General features: G+C 41.3%; 1 protein-coding gene across 3 annotated transcripts; it reads right to left on the reverse strand.

Annotated features, from left to right (window-relative positions):
- Positions 1-244: 244 nt before the first annotated feature.
- NTAQ1 (N-terminal glutamine amidase 1) lies at positions 245-22409 on the reverse strand. 3 transcript variants are annotated; one of them, XM_084618288.1, is made up of 7 exons: positions 22197-22409; positions 19952-20051; positions 19442-19492; positions 10457-10605; positions 9932-10056; positions 967-1045; positions 245-829 (listed from the first exon to the last, which is right to left on the reverse strand). In XM_084618288.1, the coding sequence occupies exons 1-6, from the start codon at positions 22283-22285 to the stop codon at positions 990-992; spliced, it is 570 nt and encodes a 189-aa protein (XP_084474414.1). In that variant the 5' UTR covers positions 22286-22409; the 3' UTR covers positions 245-829; positions 967-989. The 3 variants fall into 3 exon arrangements, with proteins under 3 accessions (XP_084474414.1, XP_084474413.1, XP_084474415.1); XM_084618287.1 differs by lacking the exon at positions 967-1045; XM_084618289.1 differs by lacking the exons at positions 245-829; positions 967-1045 and adding an exon at positions 4743-4804.
- Positions 22410-22753: the final 344 nt, after the last annotated feature.

The following is a 22753-nucleotide window of genomic DNA, read 5'->3' on the forward strand; positions in this document are numbered from 1 at the left end:
AAATGCTGTCAGGCTTCAAGTGCCAGAGATATAAATATTACGCTGATCTGAGTACATTCAATGCTGAGTGAAAATGTTCCTTGGCCTTTATCTCAACAGAGTGACTTTTTTTTTTATAAGAGCTACAGGAATAGGCAGATTATTTATTCTATAAGAGTTAACAGGGATCATCTCTAATATCCATCATGCTCTATATGGAACTAAACATCTGTTCTGGACGAATTAGAGAGGAAAATCATGGTGGTGTATTTCCAAGTTGATTTATTTAACTTTCAATATTTTCTTCAGAATATACAATGTTCTCATACCTAAGGCCTTGATCCTGCAGTTGGATCCATGCAGGAAGATCCTTACATTGCTCAGACTCTCATTGAAGTCAATGGGCTCCATACAGGCACAAGCTTCCACCTGTAACGATGTAGCTACAGGACTGGGGTCCAGTAATCTCAGCTAACAGATTGAAGTTTAAGTTTAGTAGGGTCAGTACAGATGCTATAGAATTAGTCTGATCCATTATATAAGTTTTAACTCTTGTTATATAGTCAAAATATTTTATTCAGTTCATTGCGTTTTTGTTCAATTCTTGTATTTGACAAAACAATAAATGTCATCGGAATAAACCAATTTATAAATAGAATGACAAGAGCAACTGCAACAAAACAAAAAAGGGAAGCTGATGTGTCCTTTGTTTACATCACTGTCCTTTCAAGGTGAACCTGAAATCAGCTCTGTCTGCCATACCGATCCACAAAGTCAGGTAGCAGAAATACTGAGCCCCATCCCACCTTGGGATTCATATTGATAAAATCATCCAGGTTCATCTTGGAGTCTAGATAAGGATAAACAGAGAATATTAGAGTCCTAGATAAGGCATCTATTTAGCACAAGAATACATGAACATTATTTGTCAATCAAATGCAGACAGAAACCTGTTTTGATGGTAGGGATTAATATACACATACATACCAGCAAAGAGCTCATGTCAAGAGCTACTTCCCCGTCATGAAAAGCCATTGCATAGGGAAAATACCACTCAGAGGGAATCCTGCAAATTGTAATATACCATCAGAGTCTTCATTTCCTTCATTTCATTTTCAGGATGTAGCATTTGTCTCTGATCCCTTTCTGCCCATGTCAATAATTTTGTTGCCTGAGCAGCATTTTTATTGATTGAAAGAAAGAGTATGAAGGAATACACTAGAGATTTGCAGCAGTCCCAGAAGGCACTTGTATCATGCTACGGAGTTGTAGTGCAGGATAAAGGGTGACCAAAACTAGAGAATTCAAAAAAAAGGACTGCTATAGTAAAAACTATGGGTCCTACAGCATCTCTCTATTCAAAAAGAGCCTGATCCTGCAAGGTCCTGCAAAACCTTGCTCCTATTTAAGGGCCTGATCCAAAGCCCATTGGAGTCAATGGAAGCTTTTTCCCATTGACTTCAATGGGGCATTAGATCAGGGACATAGCAATTAATAGGAATTAGAAGGTGCTGATCACTTCCTATGAGATGCTGATCAGCCTCGGGATCATGCCCCAACTAGGAAAATAATTAATGGACTTCATCAGGTCCAATGGACTTATTTGAAAGACTCCCAGTGACTTTGAGTGCTTTGGTTCAAGCCATAAATTCTGAAACCAGAGCCATGATAACTTGGGGGAGACAGTTGGGAGATGCTCGTGTAATCTCTACATCTGATTAACACTGAGAGGGAGAAAAATCAAGTAAGAAAGAATACAGCACTGGAGAAAGGAACAGCTGTGGGTAGGAGAATGGAGTTTAAGAGAAAAGATAGCTTCATTGGTATCAGCGCTATCAATCAAGTAGGCAATACTGGCAGTAGAATGACAGTACTCAGTAGGGCAAGGAATGTGGGCAAAGCAAAGCAGCAACAATTAAGATGTTTGTATGCCAATGCAAGGAGCCTGGGTAACAAAATGGAGGAATTAGAACCACTGGTGCATGAAGTGAAACCAGATATTATAGGAATAACAGAAACATGTTGGAATAGTAGTCATGACTGGAGTAGAGGTATTGAAGGATATGTGCCGTTCAGGACAGAAATGAAGGTGATGGTGTAGCATTGTATATCAATAATGAGGTAGACTGTAAGCAAATTAGAAGTGATGAAATGGATAAGACAGAGTCTATTTGGACCAAAATCACTTTGGGGGAGAAAGCTACCAGAGGTTCCCCTGGGATAGTGCTTGGGGTATGCTACAGACCCCCAGGATCCAGTTTAAATATGGACAGAGACCTCTTTAATGTTTTAATGAAATAAATACTACTGAGAATTGTGTGATTATGGGAAACTTTAACTTCCCAGATATAGATTGGAGGACAAGTGCTACTAATAATAGTAGGGCCCAGATTTTCCAGCATGTGATAGCTGACAGATTTCTTAACCAAATAGTTGCTGAACCAACAAGAGGTGATTCCATTTTAGATTTGGTATTGGGGAGCAGTGAGAACCTCATAGAAGAACTGGTTGTAGGGGACGAGCTTGGTCTGAGTGATCATGAACTAATTCAGTTTACACTAAATGGAAGAATAAACAAAAATAGATCTGCAGCTAGGGTCCTTGATTTCAAAAGGGCAAACTTTAAAAAATTAAGGGAATTAGTTAGGGAAGTGGACTGGATCGAAGAACTCAAGGATCTGAATGTGGAGTAGGCTTGGAATTACTTTGTGAAAGTTGCAGAAACTATCTGAAGCCTGCATCCTAAGCAAGGGGAAAACATACATAGGGAAGGGCTGCAGACCAACCTGGATGAGAAAGCATCTCAAAGCAGAAAGCCTAAAAGGAATGGAAGATGGGATGGACCAGCAAGAAACGCTACCTCTTGGAGGTCAGATAGTGATAAAGGGATAAAGTGAGAACTGCCAAAAGCCAAGCAGAGTTGGACATTGCAAAGGGAATTAAAACCAATTGCAAAAGGTTCTATAGCTATATAAATAAAAAGAAAACAAGGAAAGAAGTGAGACTGCTGAACACTGAAGATGGGTTGGAGATTAAAGATAATCTAGGCATGGCTCAACACCTAAACAAATACTTTGCCTTTGTTTTTAATAAGCCTAATGAAGAGTTTAGAGGTAGTGGCAAGGTGGCTAATGGGAACAAGGAAATCACCACATCTGAGGTGGAAGTCAAACTCAAACATCTTAATAGGATTAAATTGGGGGCTCCAGATAATCTCCATCCAAGAATACTAAAAGGAACTGGCACATGAAATTGCCAGTCCAATAGCAAGGATTTTAATGAATCTTTAATGAATAAATCGGGGGTCGTACCCTATGACTGGAGAATTACAAATGTAGTTCCTATTTTTAAGAAAGGGGAAATAAAAGTGATCTGGGAAACTACAGGCCTGTTAGTTTACATAGTGCCTTACAACTTTAAAAAATTGCTAGGCAAAAGATATCATAATCCAGATAAAGTCCTTCATCTGAGGTTCTAAGGCCTACAGTGGAATAGGAGAGCTAACACATAAGAACAGAATGCAGATGTTATTGCTGACAAAACAGTTGGTTTTTCAAAAAGGACTGGAGTGAGAGCAAGTAGAAAGGCTCTTCCAAGCGTAGGGGTTGGCATTGAAGAAAGTAGGGGTGAGAGAAGACAAATTGTGTTTACATTCTGGACCTAATCCTATTTAGGAGCAGGACCAGGCCCTAAGGATGGAAATTGTTGCCGAGACACTGATTGAATGAAACGGCTGTTTGATTTGCTTGTTTCTGCGTATCCACATAGCAACACTTCTTCTGACAGAACCATTTTAGTAGAGCCACGCACAATACATTTTATTACTGCAGCCATGCTGTGAATTCTGGGACTCTTAAGGCACTTGTCCATTATGCCTGACACACTTGCTATGAGCAGGGGCTTATGGGTAGTTTCCAAATATTCTAGGCCATGCACTGTGGGATGGAGTTAGTAACTGATACAGCTGCACTGCTTGTGGTTTCTGTCCATAGTGGGTAGATTAGTTCTGGTTCAGCTGAATCATTGCAAAGAGCTTATTCCAGATTTAACAACCCTATGCTAGAGCTATTCCAGGCATTTACAAGCATTGGATGCAAGGTGCTGTACATCCTTATACTAATTACAAAGACAGACTGTGATTTTCCAAGAAGCCTAGATGTAGGCTATAAAGGAGATGTTGGGTGCATTTGTAACCCATGTGCTTCATAGGGATATCTCGTTAAGAGATTTATGGGGAGTGGGTAGGAATGAGTCATTGTTGCTAGGCAAATGTACAATTAGCACTCAACACTCAGAAGTTTCTGGAATTGGGTGTGATAGTTTTGGATATGCTCAATAGGATTGATGTAGCTGGACTCAAGACTCCCTGAAGGCAAGCAGTCAGGCAGCTACTTTACAAAAGGCCATGGGCCCTCTGTGGGTTGAGAGAAGCTGAGCCACAGGAGCAGAAAGCAGGCTATTTTACCCTAACTGTGAAGCTTTTAGGTTACTGATATTTTTAACCCTCGAACAGGGATGCCCTGGCAGGGTTAATTACAGAGAGGAGAAATTTGGGAGGGAAAACTAATTTCCTTCATTTTAATTGTATGCTTGGAATGTTGCTTGATTTTAGCCAAACTGTTTTTTTAGTTAAGTTCTCTCCACTACTATGATGGACCTATTTTTCTCTTGTTTAAATGTGATCATGGGTAAAGAGTCATTTATATTTTGCTATTCTCAGTTTTGTATTTTTCTTGTAATGGGTTTATTTTAAAATCTATATACCTACCTGAGTGATTTTAGCAGAGGAGGAGGAAGAGTATGCATGGACTCCATTTGAAGATTTCTACAAGCAAGTAGAGGGAAGATATTGCTTTTGACTCTGCTGATTGTATAGATTTTGGTGATCAATGATTGTAACTGAGACAGGTGAACTCAACCTAAGATTTTTGGGAACTCTGAGTTTCTTCTCACTGTATTTCTGTGCGGACGGACCTGTTTAGATTTAATTTTTCTTTATGTATAACTGTGAAGATAATGGATGTGGATTATAAAGTATCCATGTTATGTTGTAGAAATTAAGTTATTATTAATTATTTTCTTTATCATAAGATTTTATAAATTTGATACTTAAGAATTAAGTTCACTCCTTTTGTTCTTTTGGACTTGATTGTGGGGAGGTTGACCTTGTGCAATCCTTGTTGAAAATCCTCAATGACTGAATTCTGGGTGTCCATGTGCTTTTCTATGGCAGTTGTTTTTAGGCATTAGGAGAAAGGCAATGAAGTAAACTCTAGTCCACCCAAAGGTTACACTTTGAAAGTGGGAAGCTTGACCATTACAGCGTGTAGATTATGGGTAGCCCAAATATTGAGATTCAAAAGGGAGGCTCTGGAGACATGAGGAGAGCAGTGGGAGAAGAGAATTGGCAGTTAGATAACAATAATAGTGTAGAATTATTAAACTGCACATGAAATTTGACCCTGCAGTGTTCAGGTTTACTTCAGCAGGGCTTGTTCCAGGAAGTTTGTAGTTTTTTTACCACTGAACCTTTCAGTCTCCTTTAACTTATAACTGTGTAGTTTTAATAATAAGCTCTACAGCATGTAAAGAAAGTTTAATGTTATGTCCTTGGTTGCTTTTATCCTGTTTTTCTCCTTTGTTCACACAAAGCTCATAACAATTTTTTTCCTTAGATAAAAATAACAGCAGGTTAGACAGCGTGTATGTGCTGCTCTTTTTCTCACTGATGCTTTCTTTGTTGGGTTCACTATGATTCTACCACCACTTTTGTGAGAAGACAAAGGTAGAAGCTGCAGATATCTACATAGCTTCAGTCTAGCAGCCTACATGTCTAACAGATGTGTCAGATACAGTGCCCTCCAACTTTTATTTGTCAGCTGTCTTATCCACTCTTTTTGAAAACAAAATGCATCATTTACAACCACCTCACGACTATAACTAAGAAACCTGCTGCACCAATCTTGCTGGTGTGCTACCCAACACCTGGGAAGACTTCAGATTTGAACCATGGTTTGCAATGTAATATTCAACTGTTTGTAGCAGCTCTAAGTAGTAAGGCCATCTGTTCCAGGAAATTTTGAAATGCTTTTTGGAAGATATATTTTATGTTGTCCTGCAGTTAGAACTGTGATCGTATCAGAGCTCACAAGCTAAGCAGGATCAAGCCTGATCAATATATATATGATAGACTCCAAAGGATAACCCAAATGCAGTATTGCGAACCCCAAGTTTTTAAAAATCATGTTATCCTTCTCCATCCACCCCAAATTAGGAAACATTCTTAAAAATCATGATTTTTAAACCAATACATTTTGGGTTCTTTTTATTTGCATTGGGCTTTGAGACTTTTTGGAGTTTACTTTGTTCATGTTTTCAAGCCTTTTTTGTGCAACCATCAGGATTAGAAACTTTAATTTTTAAAAATTGAAGTTGAGATTATCATACAATCGCCTGATTCCAACTTTAATTAATTAAGATGGGGCTATAATTGAAATATCATGAGGCTTGTGATAAAATCATGAAAGTTGACAATCCTGAAAATGGTACAGGAAGTTATATTGGTAATGGCTGTAGGCAGTCCTCTGCCTTCTGAGTCACTACTGAACTAATGCCTCATTAGGGAAAGGCACTGTACCATTATTCAGAGGAGATGGAAAACAACTCCTGACCACTTGGGATCATTAAAAATCCCATGCCATTTTCCATAAAAGTGACGGTGGTACTCCCAGTGTCCTGGCCTAGTCAAACTAAATAACTGCTTTTACTGTATCTACATTTCCACTGTCATGTCCATTTGATATTCTTGGGTCACTTCCTGTTCTGAAGTGTTAAGAGCCGTTAAGCAGCTGCTATGTTCCACACTAAAGTGGAAACATTTCAGTAATAGGAAAAACAAATTCTTGTCTTTAAGTTTTATTAAAGCTTTTGAATCCTTCAAAATGAAAGGAGCGATAATGTAATTAATATTGAAAAATACAAATGTTTTGTAGGAGCAGAGCAGCAAAACTATGTTGATCTTCATCTTTAATAAGTATAAACAATTCCTAAATATTATGGTGATAAGTGCTTTAGAAATACTGATACATTTCGAAATGTATCAATCTTTTAAATATATTTTAAAACATATAAGGTGCTCACTTTAGTAACATCCCAAGGGAAAATACAGAGCATGCAGCAAACTGTACTAATATAAAAATGTCTTCTCTGTGACTTTGTAAGGAAATCAACTACTCTAAATTATGAAAAAGAATACACAAGTAGAAAAACAGGTATGGTTCCTTACAAATAAACGGATATAAAACAAATAAGCAGGAACCACTTGCCGACCACTGCAATGCAGTAAATGCTAGAGTGAAATGTGTTAGCAATTTAATGAAGAAAGTGAAATACCATAGCTAACTGAAACTGTATGGAGAATTTTGGCAGAGAGAATGTAGTTACTCCAACTGGAATTTGGTTGGGATACTGGGGCGAACACCCATTAGCTCTTTACTGGTCACAGGAGGTCAAACCCCTCAGTTTTCTTTCTCATTTGGGGGGAAAAAAGACCCCTCCAGAAGAACAGTTCCCTTGGAACACAGTGCTGAAATATTAGTTCACTACTGACTGAGGGAAGAGTGCCACCTACTGATTGACCAGTAGCAAAGGAGTTCAGTTTCTTGTCCCCCTTCTATCTTCAAAGTACAAACTTTGAGCTACAGTGAACTCTAACAAATTATTTGTAGAACTTTAGTGATTTACAGGGTTCACGCTGAGCTTAGGGGTTGAATCATTGGTGACTGTGGCCTCAATTGGTGACTGTGGCCTCAAGGTAGTTAGGCATGTCCCTAACTTTAAACACGTGAGTAGTTCCACTGAAGTCAAGCTTAAGAACATTAGGTAGCTGTTGAGGTACAAACACATATGTATATGAATATCTCAAGTGAATGAAGGAATAAGGCTGGAGGAGAAGAAATTGAACCTGGCTGGAAAGGAAAGGAAAAGAAAGTAGTATCAGGATAGCACATACCATATATACTTGGTCATAAGCTGAATATTTTTGGTAAAAAAGTGATGCACCAAAGACTGGGGGTCGGCTTATAAATGGGTCTACACCAAAATCTGATGATGATTTTAAAAATCTCTATAAATCATTGAACTGAATATCTAATACATTGTAGTTTTGTTTACCTGGAGCATCTGCAGGCATGGAGCCCCTCAGCTCCCAGAGGCCACGGTTCGCCATTCCCAGCCAATGGGAGCTGCGGGAAGTGGCACAACTTCCTGCAGCTCCCACTGGCTGTGAATGGTGAACCGCAGCCACTGGGAGCTGAGGGGCTCCATGCCTGCAGATGCTCCAGGTAAACAAAATGTCCTGACCTGCCAGCGGCTTACCCTGACGGGCCGGGAGCCAAAGTTTGCCAATCCCTGAAATATAGGGTCTGCTCATGAAAGGGTCATACAGTTTTTATTATTTTTACCTATCCATCTTGGGGGTCGGTCGGCTTATAAACGAATGGGCTAATGATTGAGTATATACGGTATTTAAGAAGAGTGTGGAAGGGAATGGAAACAAAACAAAAAAAGAAAAATATCCAGTGTTTACTAGATCAGGGTCAGAATGTTCAGGACCAAACTACTTAATCATGTGCTTAAACTTTAAACAGATTAGTAATCCCACTGACTGCAACAGGACTACTCATGTGCTTAATGTTAAGCACGTGCTTAAGTGCTTAGCTGGAGTGGGGCCAGAGTGCTCAGCAGCCTGTAAGATCAAGCTTGATGGGATACGATTCAATAAAGCATCCCTACTCAGCATAAGTACATGCTTAAATGCCAAGCCCCACTGAAGACAGTGGGACTTAAGCATGTGCTTAAGCACCATTCTGAATAGGGATGAACATCTGTACATGTTTAAGTGCTTTCCTGAATCGGGGCTTGAATGATCTTTTAAAAACAAAAACAAAAAAATACCCACTGTGCTTTTTGAGCCCCAGGACCAAATCAAAGCATAGGCACTATAGGCTTATTCACAAAGCCCCAATTCCTGCAGTCCCATGAGGAGGTCAGAACCTTGGCTTTCTTTTTAAATTATGTTTCTACCCCTCATGTATGTAAGGAAAAGCTTGATGTGACCTGAGTGTAACTGATGCCTGTCTGGTTGGCAGAAAAACCTAAAACATTGGTTCTGAGAGGTGTGAACTGTCCCATTCTTCTTAACTCTGACACCTGTGCTACCCCAAGGAGAGGCAGGGCCATACCATGGGACCAACATGTGGGATGTGCCTACAGTCCTGGGTTATCTGAACTCAGCCCTGTGGATCACATGGACATGGACTTTCTCCTTGTGAAGACTGACTTGCATATGAGAGGTACAATCTGAACACAAGTCTGAGACTTGTGACTCTGAAATTCCAATCCCAAGTCTATCAGAGACTCACTATGTGATTGTGAACGAGTCCCTTTATCCTCTCTGCATCAGCTCCGGTAATGAGGGGACATTAATGCTTACTTGCCCACCTCACACAAGGTGTTGTGAGGATTAGCTAGTTAATGTTTGATAAATGCCAGAAACGGTGTTGAACATTATATAATCCCGTAGGTACATGCAAGATGTGAGTTCATACTTTTTTCTGATGAAATAATAAAGTACTTTGTCTTGAAAGGAAAGGTGGCAGTGCTTTCACAGTATATTATGACAGGTTTCAGAGTAGCAGCCGTGTTAGTCTGTATTCGCAAAAAGAAAAGGAGGACTTGTGGCACCTTAGAGACTAACCAATTTATTAGAGCATAAGCTTTCGTGAGCTACAGCTCATAAAAGTGAGCTGTAGCTCACGAAAGCTTATGCTCTAATACAGTATATTATGGAAGCATAAATATCACTTATGCAATTCTTTGGTTTTATTTTGTTTCATTTTCTTAAATCAAAAGGAACAGGATTTTTTTGTTTTGGCTGTGGAATGCTATTTACCTGCAGTTTCAATGCAAGGGTAGGAAGGAGGAGGCTTCTGCCAGTGTCCATTGGCATCTTTCATGTGGGATCGGTCAGAAGCAAATGTCTTCAGATACAAATCTGCTCGAATCAGTCTGATTTTTCTAAACAAACATATAATTCAAGAACATACTAAGTGATGGAGTCATGTAATACTGTATTAAACATTACTAAACATTACCAAAGCCTTTTCCTGCCCTCACTGAGTGTTGACTCTGAGCAGTTAAATCAAATTCATATAGTTTAGTTGTATATTAATAGTGTCAGGTAGCTGAATGACTAACAGGAAGCAATGCAAGGAAATAGAAAGTTTTATTGATGGATGAACCATTGTACCTTTAAGGTCAGGATCATTAGAAGAGCAGTGTGGTGTGTTTAATTTCCTGCATAGTAACAGATTATACATAGGTGACTATGCATACAAAGAAAAATGTCAACTATATCAATTGTTGAGGCTTGGCTTTTGTAAAATATTCTGTACCACATTTGTTTTAATTTTCTCACCTTCTGAATCCTGGAAGAAGAATATCATCTGATTTAAAGGCCTCCTCAATGTACGTGTCAAATGGACATGGAAATGGCAACACTGTGTCGAGATCGTAAATGAAGTTCTGGTCTCTACTTGAAACATGAAGTAAAATAACATGGTAATCCTAGGAGTAAAGGTCATTGACAGTTAACAACACAGTTGTAAATGGTCATAGACAAACCTTAGAGATATTAGGAAAAGGGGACAGAAATCACCCCAAAGCATAATCCATATGTGATGGCTGCGACTGTGATCTCTCCCCCAGTCTGTCCAGTGGATACCCTTTCCAAGTGGCATTCCACAGCTTATCCCACTTTAGCCTGGATCACCTGGGTGAAATGCCGTCTATTCCTACCATCCTGCCACAGTTACAGTGCAAACAGTGCTTTATACCCTCTAGCAGCCTCTCATGAGTGCAACTCAGGTGACAAGTTTCACTGCCTTCACCTCTCTCTGGCCCACAATTTTACCACTCTAAGAGTGGATCCCAGAGTAGCAGCCTGCCTGTTTCCAGCTGTAACGCAGAGCCAACTGAAACTGGAACCAGCAAGACACTCCTCGTTGGGTACCTGTGACCCAGGGCTGATTAAAGTGACTCCAAACAGCTTGCGTCCATTCACCCAAAGGTAGCCAGTACACAGGGAGAAAAGGTTAAACCTACAACAGTCCTGCACACCCAAGGTTTGCCTGCAAGTCATCACCTCTCTCAAGCTTAGGCAACCGAGCTATCTCAGGCACAGCCTGAAGAGCCCCTGCCTTAGTTCCAGAGCCCTGTTGAATACACCACCAAAATAAGTTTTGTCTCCCCAAGAAGCTCCTGCCTGCTCCCCGCTCCTTTTCCTCTAGGCTTGAGGTTGAAATTGTTTAGGCCAAGATCCATTGATTTCAGTGAGAATTAGGAACCTAAATACCTTTGAGGATCTGGACCTTAGTGTTCTTTTTGGTCTTGGTCTCTGGCCTTGAAAAAGCAGGCCTGTCACCTTTCTGGTCACAGGCAGGTAAGGAATTATCAATGAATAGCTCGCCCATTCCTTCTGTTAAGGTCCCTTGGTATTCTCCCTAGAGATAAAAAGGAGTACTTGTGGCACCTTGGAGACTAACCAATTTATTTGAGCATAAGCTTTCGTGAACTACAGCTCACTTCATTGGATGCATAAAGTGGAAAATGCAGTGAGGATGTTTTATACACACAGACCATGAAAAAATGGGTGTTTATCACTTCAAAAGGTTTTCTCTCCCCCCACCCCACTCTCCTGCTGGTAACAGCTTATCTAAAGTGATCACTCTCCTTACAATGTGTATGATAATCAAGGTGGGCCATTTCCAGCACAAATCCAGGGTTTAACAAGAACGTCTGAGGAACAGTGGGGGGGGGTGAGGGGGGCGTAGGAAAAAACAAGGGGAAATAGATTACCTTGCATAATGACTTAGCCACTCCCAGTCTCTATTCAAGCCTAAGTTAATTGTATCCAAATTGCAAATGAATTCCAATTCAGCAGTCTCTCGCTGGAGTCTGGTTTTGAAGTTTTTCTGTTGTAATATCGCAACTTTCATGTCTGTAATCGCGTGACCAGAGACATTGAAGTGTTCTCCGACTGGTTTATGAATGTTATAATTCTTGACATCTGATTTGTGTCCATTTATTCTTTTACGTAGAGACTGTCCAATTTGACCAATGTACAAGGCAGAGGGGCATTGCTGGCACATGATGGCATATATCACATTGGTAGATGTGCAGGTGAACGAGCCTCTGATAGTGTGGCTGATGTTATTAGGCCCTGTGATGGTGTCCCCTGAATAGATATGTGGGCACAGTTGGCAACGGGCTTTGTTGCAAGGACAGGTTCCTGGGTTAGTGGTTCTGTTGTGTGGTATGTAGTTGCTGGTGAGTATTTGCTTCAGGCTGGGGGGCTGTCTGTAGGCAAGGACTGGCTTGTCTCCCAAGATTTGTGAGAGTGATGGGTCGTCCTTCAGGATAGGTTGTAGATCCTTGATAATGCATTGGAGAGGTTTTAGTTGGGGGCTGAAGGTGACGGCTAGTGGCGTTCTGTTATTTTCTTTGTTAGGCCTGTCCTGTAGTAGGTGATTTCTGGGAACTCTTCTGGCTCTATCAATCTGTTTCTTCACTTCAGCAGGTGGGTATTGTAGTTGTAAGAATGCTTGATAGAGATCTTGTAGGTGTTTGTCTCTGTCTGAGGGGTTGGAGCAAATGCAGTTGTATCGTAGAGCTTGGCTGTAGACAATGGACTGTGTGGTGTGGTCTGGGTGAAAGCTGGAGGCATATAGGTAGGAATAGCGGTCAGTAGGTTTCCGGTATAGGGTGGTGTTTATGTGACCATCGCTTTTTAGCACCATAGTGTCCAGGAGGTGGATCTCTTGTGTGGACTGGTCCAGGCTGAGGTTGATGGTGGGATGGAAATTGTTGAAATCCTGGTGGAATTCCTCAAGGGCCTCTTTTCCATGGGTCCAGATGATGAAGATGTCATCAATATAGCGCAAGTATAGTAGGGGCATTAGGGGGCGAGAGCTGAGGAAGCGTTGTTGTAAGTCAGCTATAAAAATGTTGGCATACTGTGGGGCCATGCGGGTACTCATAGCAGTGCTGCTGATTTGAACGTATACATTGTCCCCAAATGTGAAATAGTTATGGGTGAGGATAAAGTTCACAAAGTTCAGCCACCAGGTTTGCTGTGACATTATCGGGGATAGTTTTCCTGACAGCTTGTAGTCCATCTTTGGGTGGAATGTTGGTGTAGAGGGCTTCTACATCCATAGTGACCAGGATGGTATTTTCAGGAAGATCACCGATGGATTGTAGTTTCCTTAGCAAGTCAGTGGTGTCTCGAAGATAGCTGGGAGTGCTGGTAGCGTAGGGCCTGAGGAGGGAGTCTACATAGCCAGACAATCCTGCTGTCAGGGTACCAATGCCTGAGATGATGGGGTGCCCAGGATTTCCAGGTTTATGGATCTTGGGTAGTAGATAGAATATCCCAGGTCGGGTGTGTCTGTGCGGATTTGATCTTGTGCTTTTTCAGGGAGTTTCTTGAGCAAATTCTGTAGTTTCTTTTGGTAACCCTCAGTGGGATCAGAGGGTAATGGCTTGTAGAAAGTGGTATTGGAGAGCTGCCAAGCAGCCTCTTGTTCATATTCCGACCTATTCATGATGACAACAGCACCTCCTTTGTCAGCCTTTTTGATTATGATGTCAGAGTTGTTTCTAAGGCTGTGGATGGCATTGTGTTCTGCACGGCTGAGGTTGTGGGGCAAGTGATGCTGCTTTTCCACAATTTCAGCCTGTGCACGTCGGCGGAAACGCTCTATGTAGAAGTCCAGTCTGCTGTCTCGGCCTTCAGGAGGAGTCCACCTAGAATCCCTCTTTTGGTAGTGTTGGTAGGGAGGTCTCTGTGGATTAGCATGTTGTTCAGAGGAGTGTTGGAAATATTCCTTGAGTCGGAGACGTCAATAATAGGATTCTAGGTCACCACAGAACTGTATCATGTTCATGGGAGTAGAGGGGCAGAAGGAGAGGCACCGAGATAACCCAGCAGAAGAAGCTGTCCTAAGAGTATAGTTGGATAGATTAACAATATTGCTGGGTGGGTTGAGGGAACCATTGATGTGGCCCCCTGTGGCATGTAGTAGTTTAGAAAGTTTAGTGTCCGTTTTCTTTTGTAGAGAAGCAAAATGTGTGTTGTAAATGGCTTGTCTAGTTGTAGTAAAGTCCAGCCATGAGGAAGTTTGTGTGGAAGGTTGTTTTTTTATGCGAGTATCCAGTTTTGAGAGCTCATTCTTAATCTTTCCCTGTTTGCTGTAGAGGATATTGATCAGGTGGTTCCGCAGTTTCTTTGAGAGCGTGTGGCACAAGTTGTCAGCATAGTCTGTGTGGTAAGTAGATTGTAATGGTGTCACATTTGGGGACAATGCACACCTTCAAATCAGCGGCACTGCTATGGGTACCCGCATGGCCCCACAGTATGCCAACATTTTTATGGCTGACTTACAACGCTTCCTCAGCTCTCGCCCCCTAATGCCCCTACTCTTTGCGCTATATTGATGACATCTTCATCATCTGGACCCATGGAAAAGAAGCCCTTGAGGAATTCCACCAGGATTTCAACAATTTCCATCCCACCATCAACCTCAGCCTGGACCAGTCCACACAAGAGATCCACTTCCTGGACACTATGGTGCTAATAAGCGATGGTCACATAAACACCACCCTATACCGCAAACCTACTGACCACTATTCCTACCTGCATGCCTCCAGCTTTCACCCAGACCACACCACACAGTCCATTGTCTACAGCCAAGCTCTACGATACAACTGCATTTGCTCCAACCCCTCAGACAGAGACAAACACCTACAAGATCTCTATCAAGCATTCTTACAACTACAGTACCCACCTGCGGAAGTGAAGAAACAGATTGACAGAGCCAGAAAAGTACCCAGAAGTCACCTACTACAGGACAGGCCTAACAAAGAAAATAACAGAACGCCACTAGCCGTCACCTTTAGCCCCCAACTAAAACCTCTCCAACGCATCATCAAGGATCTACAACCTATCCTGAAGGATGACCCATCACTCTCACAAATCTTGGGAGATAGGCCAGTCCTTGCCTACAGACAGCCCCCCAGCCTGAAGCAAATACTCACCAGCAACTACATACCACACAACAGAACCACTAACCCAGGAAACTATCTTTGCAACAAAGCCCGTTGCCAACTGTGTCCACATATCTATTCAGGGGACACCATCACAGGGCCTAATAACATCAGCCACACTATCAGAGGCTCGTTCACCTGCACATCTACCAATGTGATATATGCCATCATGTGCCAGCAATGCCCCTCTGCCATGTACATTGGTCAAATTGGACAGTCTCTACGTAAAAGAATAAATGGACACAAATCAGATGTCAAGAATTATAACATTCATAAACCAGTCGGAGAACACTTCAATGTCTCTGGTCACGCGATTACAGACATGAAAGTTGCGATATTACAACAGAAAAACTTCAAAACCAGACTCCAGCGAGAGACTGCTGAATTGGAATTCATTTGCAATTTGGATACAATTAACTTAGGCTTGAATAGAGACTGGGAGTGGCTAAGTCATTATGCAAGGTAACCTATTTCCTCTTGTTTTTTCCTACGCCCCCCTCACCCCCCCCCCACTGTTCCTCAGATGTTCTTGTTAAACCCTGGATTTGTGCTGGAAATGGCCCACCTTGATTATCATACACATTGTAAGGAGAGTGATCACTTTAGATAAGCTATTACCAGCAGGAGAGTGGGGTGGGGGGAGAGAAAACCTTTTGAAGTGATAAACACCCATTTTTTCATGGTCTGTGTGTATAAAACATCCTCACTGCATTTTCCACTTTATGCATCCGATGAAGTGAGCTGTAGTTCACGGAAGCTTATGCTCAAATAAATTGGTTAGTCTCTAAGATTCCACAAGTACTACTTTTCTTTTTGCGAATACAGTCTAACAGGGCTGCTACTCTGATCCCTAGAGATACCTTATCTTTGTCAGTTTCATTTCCTGTTTGCTGATGCCTAATGCCTCCCTTCTTCCTCCCCCCTCCCTTTGATTTAACTGTAGGCAGTCAGATAGAATCTCAAAACAGGGAAACCAAGACACATAGTATTCATACAAAATGATATAGATATCTTCTTAATTTCCACACCCTAATACAATAAAATATTTGAATTGGATAACATGTCCTTTGTGTTCATCTCAATCCCAACCAAAGGCTGGCACAGATAAAAGACGACAACTTGCCTCTTTGTGAAGTGATTACCAGGTAATTTTAATGCTGTGTTTGATAACTCATTTTGTACAATTAATCACAATTAACTGTACCCTAGTAAAGTGAATACAAAATCCACTTATGGAAAGCTTTTGAGGAGCTTTCATATAACATTTTCAGGGGTAAACAAGCCTAGCTATTTGGAGTAAGAAATTGTAAAGTTCTTAGGCAAATTATTTTGCCATACTAATACACTGTATTGGAAGTGAAGCTTTGTGCAACAACAAAATTTAAAAGGGACGGAATAGTGACGATGAGAACCGGGAAACCAACTATATGCTTATACAAGTTTGCATTTCTAGTTGGATTGTCTACCAAAAAAACTTGAATTCAATACATTTTGGTGGGAAAACTCTTAAAATCTGTAACGGCCTTCTCTATCCCTCTTCTACCTTCCTTCTCATACCACTTAGATCTCATTCAAAACTAATTATTTGTAAAGTTGGTTTGTTTTTAAACTAAGTTATTTTTGAGTTACACTTGGGGGCAGGGTGGAGAAGGGGCCATGCAAGGATATAATTAAAATGGCTCAAACAGTTTTTTTTTTCTGATTTTCCCAAACAATTCATTCCCAGTCTGAGATGGCATGTGCCAGTTTTTTTTAAAAAAAACAAAGTTATAGGTACCTGAATAGGGCATTTATATTGAAAGTGCCATCTTAACCTTCACTTTCTAGAATAGAAGATTGCCGCACCAAAACTGGACTAGTGCTCCAGTACCGGACACTTCAGAGAAAAGTTCAGTGATAATTATGTCCAAAAAGGAAATTTTCCCTTAATACCATCCCATAGGGCATATGCCCTGACACATGAAGCTGTATAACCCTTAGATTTTTCTATCCTATGTTGATATTTTTATTATCCATGTAAATATCTACACTTTTTTGGATCCAACTAGGCTCTTGGCCTCAATGATATCCTGTGGCAATAAGTTCCACAGGTTTATTATGTGTTGTGTTAGAAGTTTTAAGTGTTTCATTGGATGTTCCATTGTTCTTTTACTATATAAAAGTGGTCTACCCCACTTAAAATGCTGCATTGGTGCAGCTGCATCGCTGAAGTGCCTAAGTGAAGACATTCCTATGCCAATGGGAGAATCCCATCGGCGTAGTTAATCCACCTCTGCGAGAGGTGGTAGCTATATCAATGGGAAAAGCTCACACTCTGACATAGCGCTGTTTACACCAGGGGTTAGGTCGATATAACTATGTCACTCAGGCATGATTTTTCACACCCTTGATGTAGTTATACCAATATAAGTCTGGGGCCTGGTCTACACGGGGCTGGGGGGGGGGGGGAATCGATCTAAGATACGCAACTTCAGCTACGAGAATAGCGTAGTTGAAGTCGACGTATCTTAGATCGACTTAGAATCACTTACTTCGCGTCCTCATGGCGCGGGATCAACGGCCTCCGCTCCCCCGTCGACTCCGCTTCTGCCTCTCGCCGTGGTGGAGTTCCGGAGTCGACAGCAGAGCGATCGGGGATCAATTTATCATGTCTACACTAGACGCGATAAATGGATCCCCAATAGATCGATCACTACCCGCTGATCCGGGTAGTGACTTACGTGATGTAGTTATACCAATAGAAGTCTGTAGTGTAGACCTGACCTTAGAAAGCACACATGGGATGTTGTTAAGAACCTAAGAATGACCATACTGGGTCAAACCAATGGTCCATTTAACCCAGTATCCTGGCTTCTGACAGTGGCCGCTACCAGATGCTTCAAAAGGAGTGAACAGAACAGGACAATTTATAGAGTGATCCATCCCCTGTCATCCAGTCCCAGTTTCTGGCAGTTAGAGGGTTAGGGACACACAGAGCATGGAGTTGTGTCCCTGACCATCTTGACTAATAGCATTTATGGACCCATCTGCAATGAACTTATCTTATTCTTTTTTTAATCCCAGTTATAGTTTTGGCCTTCACAACATGCCCTGGTAATGAGTTCCACAGGTTGCCTGTGTGTTGTGTGAAGAAGTACTTCTGTATGTTTGTTTTAAACCTGCTGCCTATAAATTTCATCAAGTGACCCCTGTTCATATGTTAGGTGAAGGGGTAAATAATACTATCTTATTCACATTCTTGACACAGTTCATGATTTTTTTTACCTCTATCATATCCCCCCTTAGTTATTTCTTAGCTAAGCCAAACAGTTCCAGTATTTTCACTCTCTCCTCATATGGAAGGTGTTTCATAACCCTAATCTTTTTTGTTGCCCTTCTCCGTACTTCTTCCAATTCTAATTTTTTTTTTCAGATGGGGCAGCCAGAACCGCACACAGTATTCAAAGTGTAAGTGTATCATGGATTTATATAGTGGCACTGTGATATTTTCTGCCTTATTATCTATCTTATTTCTAATGGTTCCTATCATTCTGTTAGCTTTTTTAGACTGCTGCTGCACACTGAGTAGATGTTTTCAGAGAACTATCCAATGATTCCAATTTCTCCTTCCTGAGTGGTAATAGCTAATTTAGACCCCATCTTTTTGTATGTATAGTTGGGATTCATTTTTCCAGTGGCATTACTTTGCATTTATCAATGCTGAACTTCATCTGGCATTTTCTTGCCCAATCACCCAGTTTTGTGAGATCCCTTTGTAACTCTTCACAGTCAGCTTTGAACTTAACTATCTTAAGTAATTTTGTATTGTCTGCAAATTTTGCCACTTCACTGTTTACCCTTTTTTAATTTATTAATATGTTGAACAGCACTGGTCCCAATAGAGATCCTTGGGGAACCCTGCCATTTACTTCTCTGTACTTGAAATCTGACAGTTTATTCCTTTCTTTTGTTTCCTATCTTTTAACCAGGTACTATTTATTTTATTTAGCGCTTGACTATTTGCTAAGCCAAGCAATAGCGTTCTTAGCGGCCAGGTTACTGATACATGAGAGGACATTCCCTTTTATCCAATTACTCCTTACTTTGCTTAAGAGCCTTTGGTGAGGCACCTTGTCAAAGACTTTCTGAAAGGTACACTATATCCACTTGATCTCCCTTCTCTATATGTTTTCTGACACCCTCAAAGAATTCTAATAGGTTGGTGAGGCCTGATTCCCCTTATTGCTTAATGTGCTAGAGATACTAGGGAAATGAGCATGCTATAAGGATCTACATAGAACAGAATAGAATGTCTTACCCAAACCACAGGTTCATCTCCACATCCTGACTGCTGCTTCCAGAGCGGTATCTGCAAATTACAAGTTAGAAGCTAATTTTAAGTAAACCAAAGAAATATCTAGGATTTCAGTCTAATACAAGTTAGGTCGGTCTTCACTGAATGATAAAATTAGTCAGCTTGCGTTACATCTGCAATGCAATAATTAAGCTTTTATCAGATTGTCTTTTGGTCTTTTTGAGCTCTTAGTTGGGGACCACACAGACCATTCAGTCTCCTCAGCTGATTGATAGCAGCAAATGGATCCCTGCCATCCTCAGGGAGATGATACGTCTCCAAATGTCAGCTCCAAGGCCCAGACTGCCATATATGACTAAAAGACCTGCCTTTTAGGATCTTTTCCAGTATCTGTGTGACCATGGGGCCCAGCTGAGCTACCAGGCTCAGGTCACCTATATGCCTGGATCCCCATCTTTCCTTCACAGTGAATCTGTTTTGACCTTTGTTCTATATCACAACTCATCAACTTACCATCCTTCTCTCATTGGATATGAAAACGGCATAAAATTCTTCTAAAGGGTATTGATCATAACTTCTGATGTATTCACAAAGTTTCCAAACATTTTCCTCACTGTAAAATACAAGTTTTTTACAGTTCTTGTTTTATTTCTGATTTACACAATAAAAACAGGATAGATGTTGTGATGTTTCCACTTTTGGATTAATTTTTCTGTTGAAGACTTTTTCCCAACTCCCCTTCACACATCTGTTTTTAATCTCTAAAATTTAGGTCCAAGCTCTTATAAAAATGTTTCCACAATTAATTCATAGACTTTTAGGCTTAACTACTGTTTAACAGACAAGAGGAAGCATCATTTGGTTTACTCTGTCAAGAAATGCTTTGTAATACCAAATGACTGGTGTATCTAGTGTTTAGTCTTTTCCTCATTGTCTATGGCAAAGTTTTGATTCAAGTATCAACAAATTATATTAAATACAGTAACTCCTCACTTAAGGTTGTAGTTATGTTCCTGAAAAATGCTACTTTAAGTGAAACTATGTTAAGTGAATCCAATTTCCCCATAAGAATTAATGTAAATAGGGGGATTAGGTTCCAGGGAAATTTTTTTTTGCCAGACAAAAGACATTGTGTGTGTGTGTGTATATATTATATATATACACACACACTATAAGTTTTAAACAAACAATTTAATACTGTACACAGCAATGACAATTGTGAAGCTTTGTTGAGGTTGTGGAATCAGAGGGTGGGATATTTCCCAGGGAATGCCTTGCTGCTAAATGATGAACTAACACTCAGCTGAGCCCTCAAGGATTAACACATTGTTGTTAATGTAGCCTCACACTCTATAAGGCAGCACGAATGGAGGGAGTCAGGAGGAGACACAATAGAGGCATGGCAGTGGCTGCAAACATTCCCTACAGTAACTGAACAGGAGGATGAACCCACGCTATCCCACTGGAGCACTCCACTCCCTCCACTTTCCAAAGTGCTGGGTGGTGAATGTGTCTATGAGACAGAGACACACACCGTTTGTGTGTGTGTGAGCGAGAGAGAGAGAGACGCGCATTGCCCCTTTAAGTATGCTGACCCCATTCTAAGTACACTGCCTTTTTCAGTATATCAGGAAGTTGAGACAGCAGCTGCTGACAGCAAGCTCCCTCTGTCCCGAGACCTGTAGTGTCCGCCCTCCCACCCCCCTCCACTCTGTGAAGACAGGGTACAGGAGCAGGGGAAGGGGCACACCCTGACATCAGCACCCGTCTCCCTCCCCCCCCCCCCCGCCCCCGCCCCTGCACAGCAATCAGGAGGCTTCCAGGAACAACTCCAAGGCAGAGGGCAGGAGCAGCACATGGCAGTAGGGGGAGAGACACCTGAACTGCCCGGCAGTTAATAGCCTGCTGCGTGGCTGCTTCATAGGGAACTTAGGGGAGCTGATAGGGGGATGCTGGCCCAACCAGCCCCTACCAGCTAACGCCAACGGGCTGCTCTTCCTGAAAGCAGTGGACAAAGCAGGCAGCTGCCAAAAAACATTACAAGGGAGCACTGCGCAACTTTAAAAGATCACGTTCTCTAATAGGTCAGCGATGTAACAACATTAACTGGGACGACATTAAGTGAGGAGTTACTGTAAAAATCTTAACTGTAAAAATAAATGTTATCAAGTGTATGTAACAGCTTTTAAAAATATTTGTAATTTTTAAATAGACTTCTATCTGATGCTAGCAGAAAGTATTAACAATCCCTGTATATAAAATCATTGTTACCTAATATTACTATTGTAATAGTTCTGTATAATTCCAAATAAACAATGCCACTGATAACAATAACTGCATATGACATACAATAAATACTAATGGAATCACAAATTATTTTCCAAGTGATAAACTATCCAGGAGGTTACAATGACCCTGTATATTGTTATTCCCCAGTAAATCATCCTTCAATAATCCTGATTTGGACACTGTAAATTATAGTACTCTCTAACCAATGCACCCTTTTATCCTATAATACCAAATGTTATTGTAAGAAGAATACTCTTTCTCTCCTGGCTCTTACGATCTCATTTCTTCCACTTTGCCTCCTGCAAGAATATGTGCAGAATTTCTAAAGAGAAAGGGAAACATGAGAGATGGCAATAGGGAACCCTGGTCCTCAGTGCATCCTCTCTTGGTGCACTTATTACTTGACTAGTGAAGAAGAAAGCAAATGTACCCAGCACGCCACATTTCTTACATGTCTATTGCTCCTTACCAATAGCAGCTGGTGTACACACAGGAGTGCCGAGCAGGGGCAGCTGGCTGATAGCCAGCAGTTACTGCTGCTACCCTTGGCTGTTCCATAGGTGACCCTCATCCAGGTGTATAGGAGTACTGGCTAGGGGCGGGTTTAACAGCCTCATATACCAGAAGGCAGCACTAAAGCTTCCCCCAACTGTATAAAGCAGCAGTTTGCTCAGGAAGTGTTTGTGGGTTGTGCAGGAAATGGGTGAGTTACAAGCAATTTCTTCCCCTAGGAAATCTGGCTGTTATTGCACGACTACTAGGAGCTCAGGCAGGTGGGAGGCGTTTTAACTTGGATATAAAGTGAGATCATTTCTATTGCTCTGTTAAGCTCCAGCATGCTGCATCAAAGGAGGGGGCAGGCTGAGCCAGAAGAGCGGAGAAAGGGGAAGTTTTGAACCCAAACCAGAAAAAGGGCAAAGTTTGAGCCAAGGTGGGCAAAACGGGTAGCTTAAGTCTAGCTCAGATGGTGGGAGGATCCTGAGCCAAAACAAGGGGTGGAGAGAGAGGGCTTGAGTGGGGAGAGAG

Source organism: Lepidochelys olivacea (genome assembly GCF_965140295.1).
Source record: "Lepidochelys olivacea isolate rLepOli2 genome assembly, chromosome: 2".
In the NCBI taxonomy this organism is placed as follows: domain Eukaryota; kingdom Metazoa; phylum Chordata; order Testudines; family Cheloniidae; genus Lepidochelys; species Lepidochelys olivacea.